This window comes from Protomyctophum bolini (genome assembly GCF_963924005.1).
Source record: "Protomyctophum bolini genome assembly, chromosome: 18".
Taxonomy (NCBI): domain Eukaryota; kingdom Metazoa; phylum Chordata; class Actinopteri; order Myctophiformes; family Myctophidae; genus Protomyctophum; species Protomyctophum bolini.
Window position 1 is genome coordinate 34,455,385 of NC_137879.1, and position 21,707 is coordinate 34,477,091.

Consider the following 21,707-nt stretch of genomic DNA (forward strand, 5'->3'; position numbering starts at 1 on the left):
GACATAGCCTATACTCATACACATAAATCAAACGTTGAAAATATTGACATAATGTATACTATTATATACAGTAGTATGTCATCAAAGCATGATTTTCATCATTATGTTATTTGTATTGTTTTTTTTACCGCCAAGCACAGTGGCTCACTGGGAACAGAGCTCTGAGCTTGCCTGGGAATCAGAATGTCACAGGTTCAAGTCCTGGCTCTGATGTTGTGTCAATTGTGATTATGACAGGTTAAAGTACTTCAACAGAGAATTGCTGATTTTTTTTTTATAGCTAGTACAGTCCAGTGGACGGCATACTATAGACTAGACTAGAGTGTCGCAGTCCCTCCCCCTTTCAGAACGACGAATGGCCCAGGAAATGGAATGCAATGCATTTCTCCCATAGGATTTTCTTTAAGTATTTATTTAAAGACGGTTACGCCGCGGACAAAGCCAACTCGGATCGTGACAAATCATGACAATGAACACAATGTTTTGGGCCGATCAAATAATTTATAAGAAGAAAAACAAAACAAAAAGTGTTGTCTCCTGCCTTTATTTTCTTCTTTCTAATGATTGGTTCAATCCCGGGTTTCGGCAGTTGAAATGAGGTACAGACAACCCTATGACTCTCAGGCTCATCTCACTGGGGGAAATACTGTATGACTTTATTTGTTCAGGAAATAACAATCAATTGAAAAATACATTCTGGATAAAGCTGAAATAGCTCAGTTTGTAGAGCGTTAGGCTGAAGATTTAAAGGTCGGTCCCTGGTTCAATCCTGGATTTAGGCAGTTCAAATGAGGTGCAGAAAACCCTTCGACTCTTTGGCTGATCTCACGGAGTGAAAAACTTTATGAGTTTACAGAAGAACAAAAGAAACAAAAAAGAAGTGTGAATTGTCTGGAGCCAGTGGCTCAGTGTGTTAGAATGCTGCCACATGATCGGGAGATGGTGGGTTCAAACCCCACTCAGGTTCAAACAAAAAAATAAAGGGGCCAATCCCACCCCATTCTTTACTGTGACACTTTGCATTCCACACTAACATCAACTAGCACAGAAAAGCAGTGTTGTAGTAACCAGCAGTTAGCTCAGTGTGATGAGTGGCTGTGCTAGTGATCCACAGGTCCATGGTTCAAATCCCACATTAGTCATGTGGCTCTGTGACACTTTGCTTTGCACACTGACTTTCAGAAGGACAACTTTAAAGCAGCACAGAAATTCCCTCAGTGCGCGCAGGGTCCGGCCCATTCCTCTCTGTTATGTCATATGACGAGCATTTAACTTTTAATATCACAATTATTGTAGCTAATCTTTAACTGAATCTGGAAGTATTCCTTTATTAAATGATTCTTCATAGTCTGGAATTGTAACTGATCAATTTTCTTTTGTGACTTTCGCCTTTATTTTATATGGAGGGACAGTCAGTGGTGTAAACTTTATTTATATAGCACATTTCATACATAAAATGCAACTCTGTCACATTCTGTCTCTCCCTCAGTCTCCACACTGGCCTCCCATATCCCATTCCAGCACACCCAGTTCCATTTACACACCTGTCAACTACCTAATCAGCCCAGCAGTGAACACTTCTCCAATCAACCTGCTCACTATAAAACTGGACTCAGTACAAACACTCATTGTCAGTTCATAACCTGTGTCACAGATGTCCTGCCTGTTCATGTGTTGACTTTGATGTCATTCTGATTCATGCCTGATTCCTACCTGCATTCCCCTGTGTAAGATATCTCGTAATTCTTTATTAAATACTTTATTATTATACTCTAGTTTGTTGTGACTTTGCTCCTGGGTTCAACTCTGTCTGCATCCTTGACAACTAAAGTACTTCACATATTAAACTTTATTTATATAGCACATGTCATACATAAAATGCAACTCAAAGTACTTCACATGAAAATAAAATGAAAAATAACAAGCAGCGGAATGCCAGAAACAAAAAGTAGGTCAATCTACAATTAGCAAATAAAAATAGCAATACAAAACTAAAACATTAAAAATGGTAAGAAAATTTGTATTGGATAATACATTTTAAATTGATATTATTTGATATTCAACTTTATTGACATTTATAATTAAATTGGTGTCTTTACACTGTAGAATCCATTGTTGTTTGTTTCTGTTGCTTAACTCTGTTGCTTTAACTACATATAAGTGTCTATTTGTTTGTCTCTAAATGTTTTGATGAATTGAACAATGCCCTTTGTTCAATTCATGCCATACTACAGCACGCCATTTTTCATCATTTTTGAGGATTTGAAGAAAATTCAAAATTTCAAAAAACATGGGTTATAGCCCATCGTTTTTTGAATTTTTGAAAAAAATGTTATCCTCATTTTTCATCATTTTTGAACATGGGCTATAGCCCCTACCGTACGGCATACTATAGCACGCCGTTTTTCATCATTTTTGAGGATTTGAAGAAAATTCAAAATTTCAAAAAACATGGGTTATAGCCCATCGTTTTTTGAATTTTTGAAAAAAATGTTATCCTCATTTTTCATCATTTTTGAACATGGGCTATAGCCCCTACCGTACGGCATACTATAGCACGCCGTTTTTCATCATTTTTGAGGATTTGAAGAAAATTCAAAATTTCAAAAAACATGGGTTATAGCCCATCGTTTTTTGAATTTTTGAAAAAAATGTTATCCTCATTTTTCATCATTTTTGAACATGGGCTATAGCTCCTACCGTACGGCATACTATAGCACGCCGTTTTTCATCATTTTTGAGGATTTGAAGAAAATTCAAAATTTCAAAAAACATGGGTTATAGCCCATCGTTTTTTTAATTTTTGAAAAAAATGTTATCCTCATTTTTCATCATTTTTGAACATGGGCTATAGCTCCTTCCGTACGGCATACTATAGCACGCCGTTTTTCATCATTTTTGAGGATTTTAAGAAAATTTAAATTTCAAAAAACATGGGTTATAGCCCATCGTTTTTTTAATTTTTGAAAAAAATGTTATCCTCATTTTTCATCATTTTTGAACATGGGCTATAGCCCCTACCGTACGGCATACTATAGCACGCCGTTTTTCATCATTTTTGAGGATTTGAAGAAAATTCAAAATTTCAAAAAACATGGGTTATAGCCCATCGTTTTTTGAATTTTTGAAAAAAATGTTATCCTCATTTTTCATCATTTTTGAACATGGGCTATAGCCCCTACCGTACGGCATACTATAGCACGCCGTTTTTCATCATTTTTGAGGATTTGAAGAAAATTCAAAATTTCAAAAAACATGGGTTATAGCCCATTGTTTTTTGAATTTTTGAAAAAAATGTTATCCTCATTTTTCATCATTTTTGAACATGGGCTATAGCCCCTACCGTACGGCATACTATAGCACGCCGTTTTTCATCATTTTTGAGGATTTGAAGAAAATTCAAAATTTCAAAAAACATGGGTTATAGCCCATCGTTTTTTGAATTTTTGAAAAAAATGTTATCCTCATTTTTCATCCTTTTTGAACATAAGCTATAGCCCCTACCGTACGGCATACTATAGCACGCCGTTTTTCATCATTTTTGAGGATTTGAAGAAAATTCAAAATTTCAAAAAACATGGGTTATAGCCCATCGTTTTTTGAATTTTTGAAAAAAATGTTATCCTCATTTTTCATCATTTTTGAACATGGGCTATAGCCCCTACCGTACGGCATACTATAGCACGCCGTTTTTCATCATTTTTGAGGATTTGAAGAAAATTCAAAATTTCAAAAAACATGGGTTATAGCCCATCGTTTTTTGAATTTTTGAAAAAAATGTTATCCTCATTTTTCATCATTTTTGAACATGGGCTATAGCCCCTACCGTATGGCATACTATAGCACGCCGTTTTTCATCATTTTTGAGGATTTGAAGAAAATTCAAAATTTCAAAAAACATGGGTTATAGCCCATCGTTTTTTGAATTTTTGAAAAAAATGTTATCCTCATTTTTCATCATTTTTGAACATGGGCTATAGCTCCTACCGTACGGCATACTATAGCACGCCGTTTTTCATCATTTTTGAGGATTTGAAGAAAATTCAAAATTTCAAAAAACATGGGTTATAGCCCATCGTTTTTTGAATTTTTGAAAAAAATGTTATCCTCATTTTTCATCATTTTTGAACATGGGCTATAGCCCCTACCGTACGGCATACTATAGCACGCCGTTTTTCATCATTTTTGAGGATTTGAAGAAAATTCAAAATTTCAAAAAACATGGGTTATAGCCCATCGTTTTTTGAATTTTTGAAAAAAAAAATATCCTCATTTTTCATCCTTTTTGAACATGGGCTATAGCCCCTACCGTACGGCATACTATAGCACGCCGTTTTTCATCATTTTTGAGGATTTTAAGAAAATTTAAATTAAAAAAAACATGGGTTATAGCCCATCGTTTTTTGAATTTTTGAAAAAAATGTTATCCTCATTTTTCATCATTTTTGAACATGGGCTATAGCCCCTACCGTACGGCATACTATAGCACGCCGTTTTTCATCATTTTTGAGGATTTGAAGAAAATTCAAAATTTCAAAAAACATGGGTTATAGCCCATCGTTTTTTTAATTTTTGAAAAAAATTTTATCCTCATTTTTCATCATTTTTGAACATGGGCTATAGCCCCTACCGTACGGCATACTATAGCACGCCGTTTTTCATCATTTTTGAGGATTTGAAGAAAATTCAAAATAAAAAAAAACATGGGTTATAGCCCATCGTTTTTTGAATTTTTGAAAAAAATGTTATCCTCATTTTTCATCATTTTTGAACATGGGCTATAGCCCCTACCGTACGGCATACTATAGCACGCCGTTTTTCATCATTTTTGAGGATTTGAAGAAAATTCAAAATTTCAAAAAACATGGGTTATAGCCCATTGTTTTTTTAATTTTTGAAAAAAATGTTATCCTCATTTTTCATCATTTTTGAACATGGGCTATAGCCCCTACCGTACGGCATACTATAGCACGCCGTTTTTCATCATTTTTGAGGATTTGAAGAAATTTCAAAATTTCAAAAAACATGGGTTATAGCCCATCGTTTTTTGAATTTTTGAAAAAAATGTTATCCTCATTTTTCATCCTTTTTGAACATGGGCTATAGCCCCTACCGTACGGCATACTATAGCACGCCGTTTTTCATCATTTTTGAGGATTTGAAGAAAATTCAAAATTTCAAAAAACATGGGTTATAGCCCATCGTTTTTTGAATTTTTGAAAAAAATGTTATCCTCATTTTTCATCATTTTTGAACATGGACTATAGCCCCTACCGTACGGCATACTATAGCACGCCGTTTTTCATCATTTTTGAGGATTTGAAGAAAATTCAAAATTTCAAAAAACATGGGTTATAACCCATCGTTTTTTGAATTTTTGAAAAAAATGTTATCCTCATTTTTCATCATTTTTGAACATGGGCTATAGCCCCTACCGTACGGCATACTATAGCACGCCGTTTTTCATCATTTTTGAGGATTTGAAGAAAATTCAAAATTTCAAAAAACATGGGTTATAGCCCATCGTTTTTTGAATTTTTGAAAAAAATGTTATCCTCATTTTTCATCATTTTTGAACATGGGCTATAGCCCCTACCGTACGGCATACTATAGCACGCCGTTTTTCATCATTTTTGAGGATTTGAAGAAAATTCAAAATTTCAAAAAACATGGGTTATAGCCCATTGTTTTTTGAATTTTTGAAAAAAATGTTATCCTCATTTTTCATCATTTTTGAACATGGGCTATAGCCCCTACCGTACGGCATACTATAGCACGCCGTTTTTCATCATTTTTGAGGATTTGAAGAAAATTCAAAATTTCAAAAAACATGGGTTATAGCCCATTGTTTTTTTAATTTTTGAAAAAAATGTTATCCTCATTTTTCATCATTTTTGAACATGGGCTATAGCCCCTACCGTACGGCATACTATAGCACGCCGTTTTTCATCATTTTTGAGGATTTGAAGAAAATTCAAAATTTCAAAAAACATGGGTTATAGCCCATCGTTTTTTGAATTTTTGAAAAAAATGTTATCCTCATTTTTCATCCTTTTTGAACATGGGCTATAGCCCCTACCGTACGGCATACTATAGCACGCCGTTTATCATCATTTTTGAGGATTTGAAGAAAATTCAAAATTTCAAAAAACATGGGTTATAGCCCATTGTTTTTTGAATTTTTGAAAAAAATGTTATCCTCATTTTTCATCATTTTTGAACATGGGCTATAGCCCCTACCGTACGGCATACTATAGCACGCCGTTTTTCATCATTTTTGAGGATTTGAAGAAAATTCAAAATTTCAAAAAACATGGGTTATAGCCCATCGTTTTTTGAATTTTTGAAAAAAATGTTATCCTCATTTTTCATCCTTTTTGAACATGGGCTATAGCCCCTACCGTACGGCATACTATAGCACGCCGTTTTTCATCATTTTTGAGGATTTGAAGAAAATTCAAAATTTCAAAAAACATGGGTTATAGCCCATCGTTTTTTGAATTTTTGAAAAAAATGTTATCCTCATTTTTCATCATTTTTGAACATGGGCTATAGCCCCTACCGTACGGCATACTATAGCACGCCGTTTTTCATCATTTTTGAGGATTTGAAGAAAATTCAAAATTTCATAAAACATGGGTTATAGCCCATCGTTTTTTTAATTTTTGAAAAAAAAATTATCCTCAATTTTCATCATTTTTGAACATGGACTATAGCCCCTACCGTACGGCATACTATAGCACGCCGTTTTTCATCATTTTTGAGGATTTGAAGAAAATTCAAAATTTCAAAAAACATGGGTTATAACCCATCGTTTTTTGAATTTTTGAAAAAAATGTTATCCTCATTTTTCATCATTTTTGAACATGGGCTATAGCCCCTACCGTACGGCATACTATAGCACGCCGTTTTTCATCATTTTTGAGGATTTGAAGAAAATTCAAAATTTCAAAAAACATGGGTTATAGCCCATCGTTTTTTGAATTTTTGAAAAAAATGTTATCCTCATTTTTCATCATTTTTGAACATGGGCTATAGCCCCTACCGTACGGCATACTATAGCACGCCGTTTTTCATCATTTTTGAGGATTTGAAGAAAATTCAAAATTTCAAAAAACATGGGTTATAGCCCATTGTTTTTTGAATTTTTGAAAAAAATGTTATCCTCATTTTTCATCATTTTTGAACATGGGCTATAGCCCCTACCGTACGGCATACTATAGCACGCCGTTTTTCATCATTTTTGAGGATTTGAAGAAAATTCAAAATTTAAAAAAACATGGGTTATAGCCCATCGTTTTTTGAATTTTTGAAAAAAATGTTATCCTCATTTTTCATCCTTTTTGAACATGGGCTATAGCCCCTACCGTACGGCATACTATAGCACGCCGTTTTTCATCATTTTTGAGGATTTGAAGAAAATTCAAAATTTCAAAAAACATGGGTTATAGCCCATCGTTTTTTGAATTTTTGAAAAAAATGTTATCCTCATTTTTCATCATTTTTGAACATGGGCTATAGCCCCTACCGTACGGCATACTATAGCACGCCGTTTTTCATCATTTTTGAGGATTTGAAGAAAATTCAAAATTTCAAAAAACATGGGTTATAGCCCATCGTTTTTTGAATTTTTGAAAAAAATGTTATCCTCATTTTTCATCATTTTTGAACATGGGCTATAGCCCCTACCGTACGGCATACTATAGCACGCCGTTTTTCATCATTTTTGAGGATTTGAAGAAAATTCAAAATTTAAAAAAACATGGGTTATAGCCCATCGTTTTTTGAATTTTTGAAAAAAATGTTATCCTCATTTTTCATCATTTTTGAACATGGGCTATAGCCCCTACCGTACGGCATACTATAGCACGCCGTTTTTCATCATTTTTGAGGATTTGAAGAAAATTCAAAATTTCAAAAAACATGGGTTATAGCCCATTGTTTTTTGAATTTTTGAAAAAAATGTTATCCTCATTTTTCATCATTTTTGAACATGGGCTATAGCCCCTACCGTACGGCATACTATAGCACGCCGTTTTTCATCATTTTTGAGGATTTGAAGAAAATTCAAAATTTCAAAAAACATGGGTTATAGCCCATCGTTTTTTGAATTTTTGAAAAAAATGTTATCCTCATTTTTCATCCTTTTTGAACATGGGCTATAGCCCCTACCGTACGGCATACTATAGCACGCCGTTTTTCATCATTTTTGAGGATTTGAAGAAAATTCAAAATTTCAAAAAACATGGGTTATAGCCCATTGTTTTTTGAATTTTTGAAAAAAAAATTATCCTCATTTTTCATCATTTTTGAACATGGGCTATAGCCCCTACCGTACGGCATACTATAGCACGCCGTTTTTCATCATTTTTGAGGATTTGAAGAAAATTCAAAATTTCAAAAAACATGGGTTATAGCCCATCGTTTTTTGAATTTTTGAAAAAAAATTTATCCTCATTTTTCATCATTTTTGAACATGGGCTATAGCCCCTACCGTACGGCATACTATAGCACGCCGTTTTTCATCATTTTTGAGGATTTGAAGAAAATTCAAAATTTCAAAAAACATGGGTTATAGCCCATCGTTTTTTGAATTTTTGAAAAAAATGTTATCCTCATTTTTCATCATTTTTGAACATGGGCTATAGCTCCTACCGTACGGCATACTATAGCACGCCGTTTTTCATCATTTTTGAGGATTTGAAGAAAATTCAAAATTTCAAAAAACATGGGTTATAGCCCATCGTTTTTTTAATTTTTGAAAAAAATGTTATCCTCATTTTTCATCATTTTTGAACATGGGCTATAGCCCCTACCGTACGGCATACTATAGCACGCCGTTTTTCATCATTTTTGAGGATTTGAAGAAAATTCAAAATTTTAAAAAACATGGGTTATAGCCCATCGTTTTTTTAATTTTTGAAAAAAATGTTATCCTCATTTTTCATCATTTTTGAACATGGGCTATAGCCCCTACCGTACGGCATACTATAGCACGCCGTTTATCATCATTTTTGAGGATTTGAAGAAAATTCAAAATTTCAAAAAACATGGGTTATAGCCCATTGTTTTTTGAATTTTTGAAAAAAATGTTATCCTCATTTTTCATCATTTTTGAACATGGGCTATAGCCCCTACCGTACGGCATACTATAGCACGCCGTTTTTCATCATTTTTGAGGATTTGAAGAAAATTCAAAATTTCAAAAAACATGGGTTATAGCCCATCGTTTTTTGAATTTTTGAAAAAAATGTTATCCTCATTTTTCATCCTTTTTGAACATGGGCTATAGCCCCTACCGTACGGCATACTATAGCACGCCGTTTTTCATCATTTTTGAGGATTTGAAGAAAATTCAAAATTTCAAAAAACATGGGTTATAGCCCATCGTTTTTTGAATTTTTGAAAAAAATGTTATCCTCATTTTTCATCATTTTTGAACATGGGCTATAGCCCCTACCGTACGGCATACTATAGCACGCCGTTTTTCATCATTTTTGAGGATTTGAAGAAAATTCAAAATTTCATAAAACATGGGTTATAGCCCATCGTTTTTTTAATTTTTGAAAAAAAAATTATCCTCAATTTTCATCATTTTTGAACATGGACTATAGCCCCTACCGTACGGCATACTATAGCACGCCGTTTTTCATCATTTTTGAGGATTTGAAGAAAATTCAAAATTTCAAAAAACATGGGTTATAACCCATCGTTTTTTGAATTTTTGAAAAAAATGTTATCCTCATTTTTCATCATTTTTGAACATGGGCTATAGCCCCTACCGTACGGCATACTATAGCACGCCGTTTTTCATCATTTTTGAGGATTTGAAGAAAATTCAAAATTTCAAAAAACATGGGTTATAGCCCATCGTTTTTTGAATTTTTGAAAAAAATGTTATCCTCATTTTTCATCATTTTTGAACATGGGCTATAGCCCCTACCGTACGGCATACTATAGCACGCCGTTTTTCATCATTTTTGAGGATTTGAAGAAAATTCAAAATTTCAAAAAACATGGGTTATAGCCCATTGTTTTTTGAATTTTTGAAAAAAATGTTATCCTCATTTTTCATCATTTTTGAACATGGGCTATAGCCCCTACCGTACGGCATACTATAGCACGCCGTTTTTCATCATTTTTGAGGATTTGAAGAAAATTCAAAATTTAAAAAAACATGGGTTATAGCCCATCGTTTTTTGAATTTTTGAAAAAAATGTTATCCTCATTTTTCATCCTTTTTGAACATGGGCTATAGCCCCTACCGTACGGCATACTATAGCACGCCGTTTTTCATCATTTTTGAGGATTTGAAGAAAATTCAAAATTTCAAAAAACATGGGTTATAGCCCATCGTTTTTTGAATTTTTGAAAAAAATGTTATCCTCATTTTTCATCATTTTTGAACATGGGCTATAGCCCCTACCGTACGGCATACTATAGCACGCCGTTTTTCATCATTTTTGAGGATTTGAAGAAAATTCAAAATTTCAAAAAACATGGGTTATAGCCCATTGTTTTTTGAATTTTTGAAAAAAATGTTATCCTCATTTTTCATCATTTTTGAACATGGGCTATAGCCCCTACCGTACGGCATACTATAGCACGCCGTTTTTCATCATTTTTGAGGATTTGAAGAAAATTCAAAATTTCAAAAAACATGGGTTATAGCCCATCGTTTTTTGAATTTTTGAAAAAAATGTTATCCTCATTTTTCATCATTTTTGAACATGGGCTATAGCCCCTACCGTACGGCATACTATAGCACGCCGTTTTTCATCATTTTTGAGGATTTGAAGAAAATTCAAAATTTCAAAAAACATGGGTTATAGCCCATTGTTTTTTGAATTTCTGAAAAAAATGTTATCCTCATTTTTCATCATTTTTGAACATGGGCTATAGCCCCTACCGTACGGCATACTATAGCACGCCGTTTTTCATCATTTTTGAGGATTTGAAGAAAATTCAAAATTTCAAAAAACATGGGTTATAGCCCATCGTTTTTTGAATTTTTGAAAAAAATGTTATCCTCATTTTTCATCCTTTTTGAACATGGGCTATAGCCCCTACCGTACGGCATACTATAGCACGCCGTTTTTCATCATTTTTGAGGATTTGAAGAAAATTCAAAATTTCAAAAAACATGGGTTATAGCCCATTGTTTTTTGAATTTTTGAAAAAAAAATTATCCTCATTTTTCATCATTTTTGAACATGGGCTATAGCCCCTACCGTACGGCATACTATAGCACGCCGTTTTTCATCATTTTTGAGGATTTGAAGAAAATTCAAAATTTCAAAAAACATGGGTTATAGCCCATCGTTTTTTGAATTTTTGAAAAAAATGTTATCCTCATTTTTCATCATTTTTGAACATGGGCTATAGCCCCTACCGTACGGCATACTATAGCACGCCGTTTTTCATCATTTTTGAGGATTTGAAGAAAATTCAAAATTTCAAAAAACATGGGTTATAGCCCATCGTTTTTTGAATTTTTGAAAAAAATGTTATCCTCATTTTTCATCATTTTTGAACATGGGCTATAGCTCCTACCGTACGGCATACTATAGCACGCCGTTTTTCATCATTTTTGAGGATTTGAAGAAAATTCAAAATTTCAAAAAACATGGGTTATAGCCCATCGTTTTTTTAATTTTTGAAAAAAATGTTATCCTCATTTTTCATCATTTTTGAACATGGGCTATAGCCCCTACCGTACGGCATACTATAGCACGCCGTTTTTCATCATTTTTGAGGATTTGAAGAAAATTCAAAATTTTAAAAAACATGGGTTATAGCCCATCGTTTTTTTAATTTTTGAAAAAAATGTTATCCTCATTTTTCATCATTTTTGAACATGGGCTATAGCCCCTACCGTACGGCATACTATAGCACGCCGTTTTTCATCATTTTTGAGGATTTGAAGAAAATTCAAAATTTCAAAAAACATGGGTTATAGCCCATCGTTTTTTGAATTTTTGAAAAAAATGTTATCCTCATTTTTCATCATTTTTGAACATGGGCTATAGCCCCTACCGTACGGCATACTATAGCACGCCGTTTTTCATCATTTTTGAGGATTTGAAGAAAATTCAAAATTTCAAAAAACATGGGTTATAGCCCATCGTTTTTTGAATTTTTGAAAAAAATGTTATCCTCATTTTTCATCATTTTTGAACATGGGCTATAGCCCCTACCGTACGGCATACTATAGCACGCCGTTTTTCATCATTTTTGAGGATTTGAAGAAAATTCAAAATTTTAAAAAACATGGGTTATAGCCCATCGTTTTTTTAATTTTTGAAAAAAATGTTATCCTCATTTTTCATCATTTTTGAACATGGGCTATAGCCCCTACCGTACGGCATACTATAGCACGCCGTTTTTCATCATTTTTGAGGATTTGAAGAAAATTCAAAATTTCAAAAAACATGGGTTATAGCCCATCGTTTTTTGAATTTTTGAAAAAAATGTTATCCTCATTTTTCATCATTTTTGAACATGGGCTATAGCCCCTACCGTACGGCATACTATAGCACGCCGTTTTTCATCATTTTTGAGGATTTGAAGAAAATTCAAAATTTCAAAAAACATGGGTTATAGCCCATCGTTTTTTGAATTTTTGAAAAAAATGTTATCCTCATTTTTCATCATTTTTGAACATGGGCTATAGCCCCTACCGTACGGCATTTGTAAGTGTAAGGCTTAATTGGGTCGTCCACTCACAGTTAACAGTCTTTGTATTGAGTTTGTGCTTGAAATGTAGGCCTACTGTAATTCTGCAAACTGTTAATAAATATTTCAATCAATCAATCAAAATTGACATTTCAACTATTGATCAGACGCTGTGCATTGACGACACCTAGTGGTCATTCATTTTAATTGCATGCATGCAGAGAAATCACAACATTGTGAGACGCACTGGGTCGTTGCCATGTTTTGCCACGGAAACCAGCGACCTGCCTTGTGTAAGTAAGTAAGTAAATTTTATTTATAAAGTAACGGTTGGGGGTTATGCCGTACGATATAGGCTATAGCCCACGGTCCAAAATGATGAGAAACCAGGAGAAACTTTTTTTTTTCAAATTTTCAAAAAACATGGGCTATAACCCATCGTTTTTTTTTCATTTATTCCGCAATTTCCATTTCCGCAATTTCCATTTCCGCAATTTCCAATTTCGCAATTTCCGCAATTCCGCAATTTCCGCAATTTCCATTTCCACCATTTCCGCAATTTCCGCATTTCCGAAATTGTGGAAATTGTAATTGCGGAAATTGCGGAAATGGTGGAAATGGAAATTGCGGAAATTGCGGAAATGCGGAAATTGAAATTGCGGAAATGGTGGAAATGGAAATTGAGGAAATTGCGGAAATGGAATTTTTTTCATGAAAAAGGTCATAGCTGGGTAATCTATTTTCAGGCAAATTGTGTTTATTGTATTTAGACAGACAGACAGCTACTCATGGACAATTGGACAGGCAGGAAGGCAGACAGCTACTCATGGACAATTAGGCAGGCAGGCAGACAGCTACTCATAGACAGGCAGACAGACAGCTACTCATGGACAATTAGGCAGGCAGGCAGACAGCTACTCAGACAGGCAGACAGACAGCTACTCATGGACAATTGGACAGGCAGGCAGACAGACAGCTACTCATAGACAGGCAGGCAGACAGCTACTCATAGACAGGCAGACAGTAAGACAGCTACTCATTGACAGACAGACAAATAACTACTCATGGACAGACAGGCAGGCAGGCAAAGAGCTACTCATGTTATGTTATTATGTTATTATAACAGCTACTCATGTTATGTGCAATAATTTGTGCAGTTATGGAAACAGCTCTTTGTGTTTATGCAAGAAAATGTAACACATTTATTTATTTACATATTGTGTGCATGCACATTGTACTTTGATACATTTTGCGAAAATAAAGCAATTGAAAGAGAGAAGTTATCAATTATCATTAATGTCGTAATTTGATCTACTGGCCCCTGGCCCCTTGCCATTTTTGTAATGTGGCCCACAGGTAAATCTATTTGAGTATCCCTGAGCTACAGTATCAGCCTGACAGGACACCCATAATCTTACTAAAATAGATTTACATTTTACATACAAAATTGCAAAAACATTCAAATAGATAATTTATCATCAAGTAAATTGATCTGTCCTGAGTAACCACTTAAGCCCTATTTTACGTACGTCATACAATGGTGTCTATGAAAACAAAATGGTAAAAATGTACAAACTTGTGGATCTGCTATTGATCCCGATGTTGTATAAACAAAATTAAATAAACACAGTTTGTTTCAGAACCGATTATTTTATTAGAATCGATCATTTTCTTTAAATATTCCTTAGCCTATAGATCAATTGTTTTGATCGACAGGTCGCCTACTCTCAGTCAATTCTACACAAACACACACATTAACCCATTTTGGGCGGGAACCCCTTTTGGTGTTAGCATTATGTTATGCTTCAGCGATTGAAAAATAGCAGATCTACAAGCTCGTAGCACGCCACCGAGCTTGTATAGGTCTGCTATTTTTATAATTATATGCCAAATGCATATAATTTTTGGGGTTCTTTGGCATGAAATATTGAGCACCACTGACACAGTGTGTGGACAGTGTAAAGAAAACAGTGTGTGGATCACAGCGTGTAGTTTAGGGGGTCCTGGAGTGTGTGTGTGTGGTTCACAGCGTGTAGTTTAGGGGGTCCTGGAGGGTGTGTGTGTGGTTCACAGCGTGTAGTTTAGGTGGTCCTGGAGGGTGTGTGTGGTTCACACTAGCGTGTAGTTTAGGTGGTCCTGGAGGGTGTAAGTAGCCACGCTGTCCAGCAGCCAAGCCCGAGTCACCACCGTGGCGCGTCTCCGGAGAGCTGCGGAAAGAACAGAACAGAGAGAGAGAGAGAAGAAGAAGTTGAATCGTTTCACGCTTGTGGATACTTCTTCTTTTGATGCTTTTGTATAGAGGTGCTCCGATCGATCAGATCGGTGATCGGCAATTTACCCGATCTGGAGAAACCGATCTTTTATACCATTTAGGTACACCCGTGTGAAGTGAGCGGTGAAGTGAGCAGGCGCTAATATAATAAAGTCTAACTCGTGTTGATTATGGTGATGTAATGGTGATGTGAAACAAACATGAATGACACAACAAACATGACACATTATGACGTACATTTTCCCTTCATTGTCAATGCGTTTATTACTAAACAAACATTGAACTAAAGACAAACATTAAATCTGTTTATAGGAGGGGCTAGCACCACTCAAAAAGGATACATAGCATAATATCTTTGTGACAAGGCATACTGTCACAAAAGAAGTATTTTGATGTGGTTTTTGATGTGGTTTTTTTGTGATGATCATAGCATGTACCAAGCAGTGACTGTGATGATCATAGCATGTACCAAGCAGTGACAGTGATGATCATAGCATGTACCAAGCATTGACTGTGATGATCATAGCATGTACCAAGCAGTGACGGTGATGATCATAGCATGTACCAAGCAGTGACGGTGATGATCATAGCATGTACCAAGCAGTGACAGTGATGATCATAGCATGTACCAAGCAGTGACAGTGATGATCATAGCATGTACCAAGCAGTGACGGTGATGATCATAGCATGTACCAAGCAGTGACGGTGATGATCATAGCATGTACCAAGCAGTGACGGTGATGATCATAGCATGTACCAAGCAGTGACAGTGATGATCATAGCATGTACCAAGCAGTGACGGTGATGATCATAGCATGTACCAAGCAGTGATTATTATGTTCAGGGAATATCTATCTCTTGGAGGGAGGGAGGAAAATAAGTGATCTTTTGTGTACACTTCAGGACATTTCTAGAAATGTTATGCTTTGGGTACGAGAGAGAGAGAGAGAGAGAGAGAGACACAGAGAGAGAGAGAGAGAGCGCAGAGGGCCTACTTGATTACCTGAGCTGTGTGTCTGCCTCAAGGAGGCGGCAGGGGAGAAAGGCCACATGAAATATGCAGCAGTGCAAACCAGGGTACAGAGAGAGCGAGAGACATAGTGAGGACAGAGAGAGAGAGAGAGAGAGAGAGAGACAGACACATTATTCTATTTTGGTCCATGCTAAACCCCTTATCCCTAAACTACCTTGCCTTTTTTGAGTGGTGCAACCACTCCAAGGAACAGCAATGTCCGTCTTAACCTATGTATGTGTGTGACTGTGTACGTGACTATGTTACTATGAGTACCAGTAGGGGCAAAAGTGGCGCTGTTGTGCCAGAAACAGAGAGAGAGAGAGAGAGTTAGTGCTGCACTGTTGCCTGCTAATGAGAGAGAGAGAGAGTTGCACCACTCAGTTCACACGGGTGTGATTTTTTACTTTTGAATAGTTCAACCAGCCCATCGACATCGAAATAACATAGTTAGTTATTTTAACTATTCAAAAATGTTTCAAAATAGTAAAAAAAAAAAGGCAAAGTATAGTTTAGGGATGAGGGGTTTAGCATATAGGACGGAAATAGAGCACAAAGTGTGTGAGATAGAGACAGAGAGAGAGGGGGGGGGGGGGGATTTCAGGGTCTCTAAGCTCTCCTCTCTCTCTTTCTCAAACTCTGTAACCCTCTCTCTACATGGCAGCCACTCTGTTCTATGTCTCTCTCTCTCTCTCGCAAACCGCCACCGTCCCTCTCTCTACATGGCAGCCACTCTGTTCTATGTCTCTCTCTCTCTCTCTCTCTCAAACCGCCACCGTCCCTCTCTCTACATGGCAGCCACTCTGTTCTATGTCTCTCTCTCTCTCTCTCTATCAAACCGCCACCGTCCCTCTCTCTACATGGCAGCCACTCTGTTCTATGTCTCTCTCTCTCTCTCTCTCTATCAAACCGCCACCGTCCCTCTCTCTACATGGCAGCCACTCTGTTCTATGTCTCTCTCTCTCTCTCTCTCTCTCTCTCTCGCAAACCGCCACCGTCCCTCTCTCTACATGGCAGCCACTCTGTTCTATCTCTCTCTCTCAAACCGCCACCGTCTCTCTCTCTCTCTACATGGCAGCCACTCTGTTCTATGTCTCTCTCTCAAACCGCCACCGTCCCTCTCTCTACATGGCAGCCACTCTGTTCTATGACAAACTCATTTTGAGTTGTATATCTGCTATTTTTCAATAACTAAAAGTATAACGTAATGCTTAAAAACACCAAAAAGGCGTTCCTTGCCCCAGAAGTACAATATATCTCATAGTATAGTCCGCGGAGCCCACTTTGGGAACCGTGGGGGTGTAACACACCACCCACCAGAGCATTCTAACTCCTGGTACAGTATAGTCTCTCTCTCTCTCTCTCTCTCTCTCTCTCTTTGGTCTAATCCTGTGGCTTCGCTGTCTGGCCTGCCTCTGTTTGTGTACTTTGTTTAGATAGTGGAAAATGAAGGCAGAGAGATAGAGAGCGATAGAGGGGTAAAAGCCGTGCAACAACAGGACTCCGGGAAGATTCGAACCGACAGGGACTTTGAGATTAGGTGGTGGACGGACGCCCTACAAGCTCATAGCGAGCTCGTAGGTCTGCTACTTTTGAAAAAATCGTAAAAATGCGGCACAAGTCTTTGAATAGGTATATATTCTTTCAGAGCGAACGTTTTTTTTATTTCGACGTCAGGCCTAAATGGGTTAAAGTGTTTTTAACCTGGGCATTCCCCAGAGTATCATTTGTCTGTGTTCCTTGTTCCTTGAGTTGTTTTGTTTTTTACCTTGCTTGCTTGGTTACATTCGGTAAAGTGACATAAGGCTGGGATACACTTTTTGTTCACAGCACACACACACACCTGATAAAAGACCATTGATATTAAATACCGATGATGACAGTTAAATCGTTTGAAATCCGAAGGTACATTATGTATTTGGCCCTTGGGTGTTTTAATATTTTCGGCCCCCTTTGAAGAAGAGTTTGGACAGCCCTGCCGTACTGTCTGTCTCCTTGAAGAAATTGTTTCATTTCAAACCTTTATTTAAGCTCGACGGGCACAAAAATCGTAAAAAATGTGCCTCAAGTCTTTGAATATATATTCTTTCAGAGCGAACGTTTTTTTAACTCAAATCTTTGCTTCAACCCAATGTTTTAGTGTGATCGAGCGAAGATGAAAACCTCAAACATCAATGAGAAAAAGAGTCTGTGTGTTGAAGTGTTGGGCAAGACACTGAACCCTACATTGCCTCCAATGAGTCAGTCGGTGTGAGCTCGCCACCATTGGTGTGTGAATGTGGGAAGTGAGGACGCTGGCGTCGACTGTTCGCCGATTCACCTCCCAACGTATGAATGAATGAACCGTCGCAAAGCACTTTGAGCACTTGTGTAAAGTGTAAAACCAGTCATTACGACGGCATCAAGGCCCGCCAAAATACATTTCAGTCTTATGACATTTAGTCGACTGAAACTAGACTAACACTGAAGCATTCTAGGTGGCTAAAATGTGACTGAAACTAAACGCACCGTGGCTTGTTATGACTCGACATATTCTTGTTGGTATATTATCATATATATTATATTAGAGAGTGAGACAGAGGCTAGTCTGGCTGCGCATCGACTATAGAGAGTGAGACAGAGGCTACTCTGGCTGCGCATCGACTATAGAGAGTGAGACAGAGGCTAGTGTGGCTGAGCATCGACTATAGAGAGTGAGACAGAGACTAGGCTGGCTGCGCATCGACTATAGAGTGAGACAGAGGCTAGTCTGGCTGCGCATCAACTATAGAGAGTGAGACAGAGGCTAGTCTGGCTGTGCATCGGCTATAGAGAGTGAGACAGAGGCTAGTCTGGCTGCGCATCGACTATAGAGAGTGAGACAGAGGCTAGTCTGGCTGCGCATCGACTATAGAGAGTGAGACAGAGGCTAGTCTGGCTGTGCATCGGCTATAGAGAGTGAGACAGAGGCTAGTCTGGCTGTGCATCGACTATAGAGAGTGAGACAGAGGCTAGTCTGGCTGCACATCGACTATAGAGAGTGAGACAGAGGCTAGTCTGGCTGTGCATCGACTATAGAGAGTGAGACAGAGGCTAGTCTGGCTGTGCATCGACTATAGAGAGTGAGACAGAGGCTAGTCTGGCTGCACATCGACTATAGAGAGTGAGACAGAGGCTAGTCTGGCTGCGCATCGACTATAGAGAGTGAGACAGAGGCTAGTCTGGCTGCAAATAGACTATAGAGAGTGAGACAGAGGCTAGTCTGGCTGCGCATCGACTATAGAGAGTGAGACAGAGGCTAGTCTGGCTGCAAATAGACTATAGAGAGTGAGACAGAGGCTAGGCTGGCTGTGCATCGACTATAGAGAGTGAGACAGAGGGTAGTCTGACTGAGCATCGACTATAGAGAGTGAGACAGAGGCTAGTCTGGCTGCGCATCGACTATAGAGAGTGAGACAGAGGCTAGTGTGGCTGCGCATCGACTATAGAGAGTGAGACAGAGGCTAGTCTGGCTGCACATCGACTATAGAGAGTGAGACAGAGGCTAGTCTGGCTGCACATCGACTATAGAGTGAGACAGAGGCTAGTGTGGCTGCACATCGACTATAGAGAGTGAGACAGAGGCTAGTCTGGCTGTGCATCGACTATAGAGAGTGAGACAGAGGCTAGTGTGGCTGCGCATCGACTATAGAGAGTGAGACAGAGGCTAGTCTGGCTGCACATCGACTATAGAGAGTGAGACAGAGGCTAGTGTGGCTGCGCATCGACTATAGAGAGTGAGACAGAGGCTAGTCTGGCTGCGCATCGACTATAGAGAGTGAGACAGAGGCTAGTCTGGCTGCGCATCGACTATAGAGTGAGACAGAGACTAGGCTGGCTGCGCATCGACTATAGAGAGTGAGACAGAGGCATGTTTCACTACTCACGGCTGCATCCGGCCCACTGCTCTGAGGCAGACTGCACGACGACCAGCTGATGGAGCGTCTGTGAAGAGACAAGACAGAGATCACACGTTACACCTAGCGGTGTTGTTTTTGGCCTTTACGTTTCAGTCACATTTCAGTCACCAGGAATGTCTTAGTGTTAGTCTAGTTTTAAAATGAATAACAGAGCGAACAAAGCAACAGCCGTCCATGGACCCCACATTGAGAAGCAGTGAGTGACGCTGTACCTTTTCACTGTCCAAGTGGAGAGGGTCTTTCACCACCCACGCTCCACAGTGCTCTACCATCCACTCCAACTGATCTGAAATGCACACACGCACAGGCACACACACGTTGGTATTAGTATACTTGTGAGAACATTTCATAAATGCACTTTTAACTCATTTAGACCCGAGGCTGATTATAAAAATGCCTTCTAATCTTTTCATGGCCAAGATGTGTTAAAAATGTTAAAAAGTTGCAGATGTAAAGTTCACGCTGTGAGCTTTTATATCTGCCATTTTCCAGAGCCAACGCAAACATCTGAAACGACGCGGATGCTTTCACGCGGTTTGACAATGTTATACTTAGTTGCGCGCTGGTGTCTGCGACATGTTGTGAGCTGGTGTCTGCGACATGTTGTGAGCTGGTGTCTGCGACATGTTGTGAGCTGGTGTCTGCGACATGTTGTGAGCTGGTGTCTGCGACATGTTGTGAGCTGGTGTCTGCGACATGTTGCGAGCTGGTGTCTGCGACATGTTGTGAGCTGATGTCTGCGACATGTGGTGAGCTGGTGTCTGCGACATGTTGTGAGCTGGTGTCTGCGACATGTTGTGAACTGGTGTCTGCGACATGTTGTGAGCTGGTGTCTGCGACATGTTGTGAGCTGGTGTCTGCGACATGTTGTGAGCTGGTGTCTGCGACATGTGGTGAGCTGGTGTCTGCGACATGTTGTGAGCTTGTAGATCAGTACAGGCATAATGTCAAGCGTGAATCTTTAAAAAAAAAATTACCATAAAACCCTCTCTCTTGTTGAGAGGACAAAATGTCAAAATTCCACTATACTTGACATTTGGCCCTCACAACTATAGTAACCCAAGTGCAGGCACGCACGCATTAAGCCTTTTATGTGACAGCCGTTGAAAGCCTTTCGAATAGCTTCCACCTGACAGATGTACATCTCTCTCCTCCCGTTTCGCCCTGAACAGACCGCATGGAGGAGCATGACGGGCCCCGTCTCAGGATGTGACCCATTGATCAAAGAACACGTCAATGCCAAGTCTCCCAACACATTCAAACGACGTGTCCTCTCGGTCCACAACTGTATACATTCACAGGGAAATGGTCAAATACAAACAACGGTTCCAATGTGATTATCATTTAGCCACAAGCTCTTGTTAATACTTCCCGATTGGTTACACATATTCTTTTTATGAAACCCCACAAACTCATCTAACCACTAGCGGTGGCCTAAGGGTTAGAGGAGCGCCCTCGTTGCCGAAAGGTTGCCGGTTCGATTCCCCCGGACGGGGCAGGAAAAATCTGGGTGTGGGGAAGTGATTGTCGTCACTCACCCAACACGGCTGAAGTGCCCTTGAGCAAGGCACTGAACCCCCCCAAACTGCTCCACCCTGGAGCTGCTTTAGTGGCCAGCGGTATGAGACTGTGGTTGTACTGGTCAGCTGTTGTGTTTCTGTGTGTTTCTATGTGCAGGGCGTTGCTGAAAATGAGCACCTGTGGCTCAGCTACATCCCTGGGTAAATAAAGAATAAAATAAAAAAAGAAATTGGCAGCCCATTCATCCAAACAGAAAAGTCCTATATCTGATTGCATTAAATGACGTCAA

At 38.2% G+C, this 21,707-nt stretch overlaps 1 protein-coding gene across 2 annotated transcripts in view; it reads right to left on the reverse strand.

The window, feature by feature from the left end:
- Positions 1–14,651: 14,651 nt before the first annotated feature.
- The window catches only part of LOC308332979 (uncharacterized protein), a 48,980-nt gene continuing 41,924 nt past the window's right edge, over positions 14,652–21,707 (reverse strand). For both annotated transcript variants that reach the window (XM_080789133.1, XM_080789132.1), the window contains exons 23-25: positions 20,110–20,183; positions 19,865–19,922; positions 14,652–14,882 (exon numbers count right to left, since the gene is read on the reverse strand). In XM_080789133.1, the coding sequence (XP_080645259.1) occupies positions 14,785–14,882; positions 19,865–19,922; positions 20,110–20,183 (230 nt within the window). In that variant the 3' untranslated portion in view covers positions 14,652–14,784. The remainder of the gene's footprint in view (positions 14,883–19,864; positions 19,923–20,109; positions 20,184–21,707) is intronic.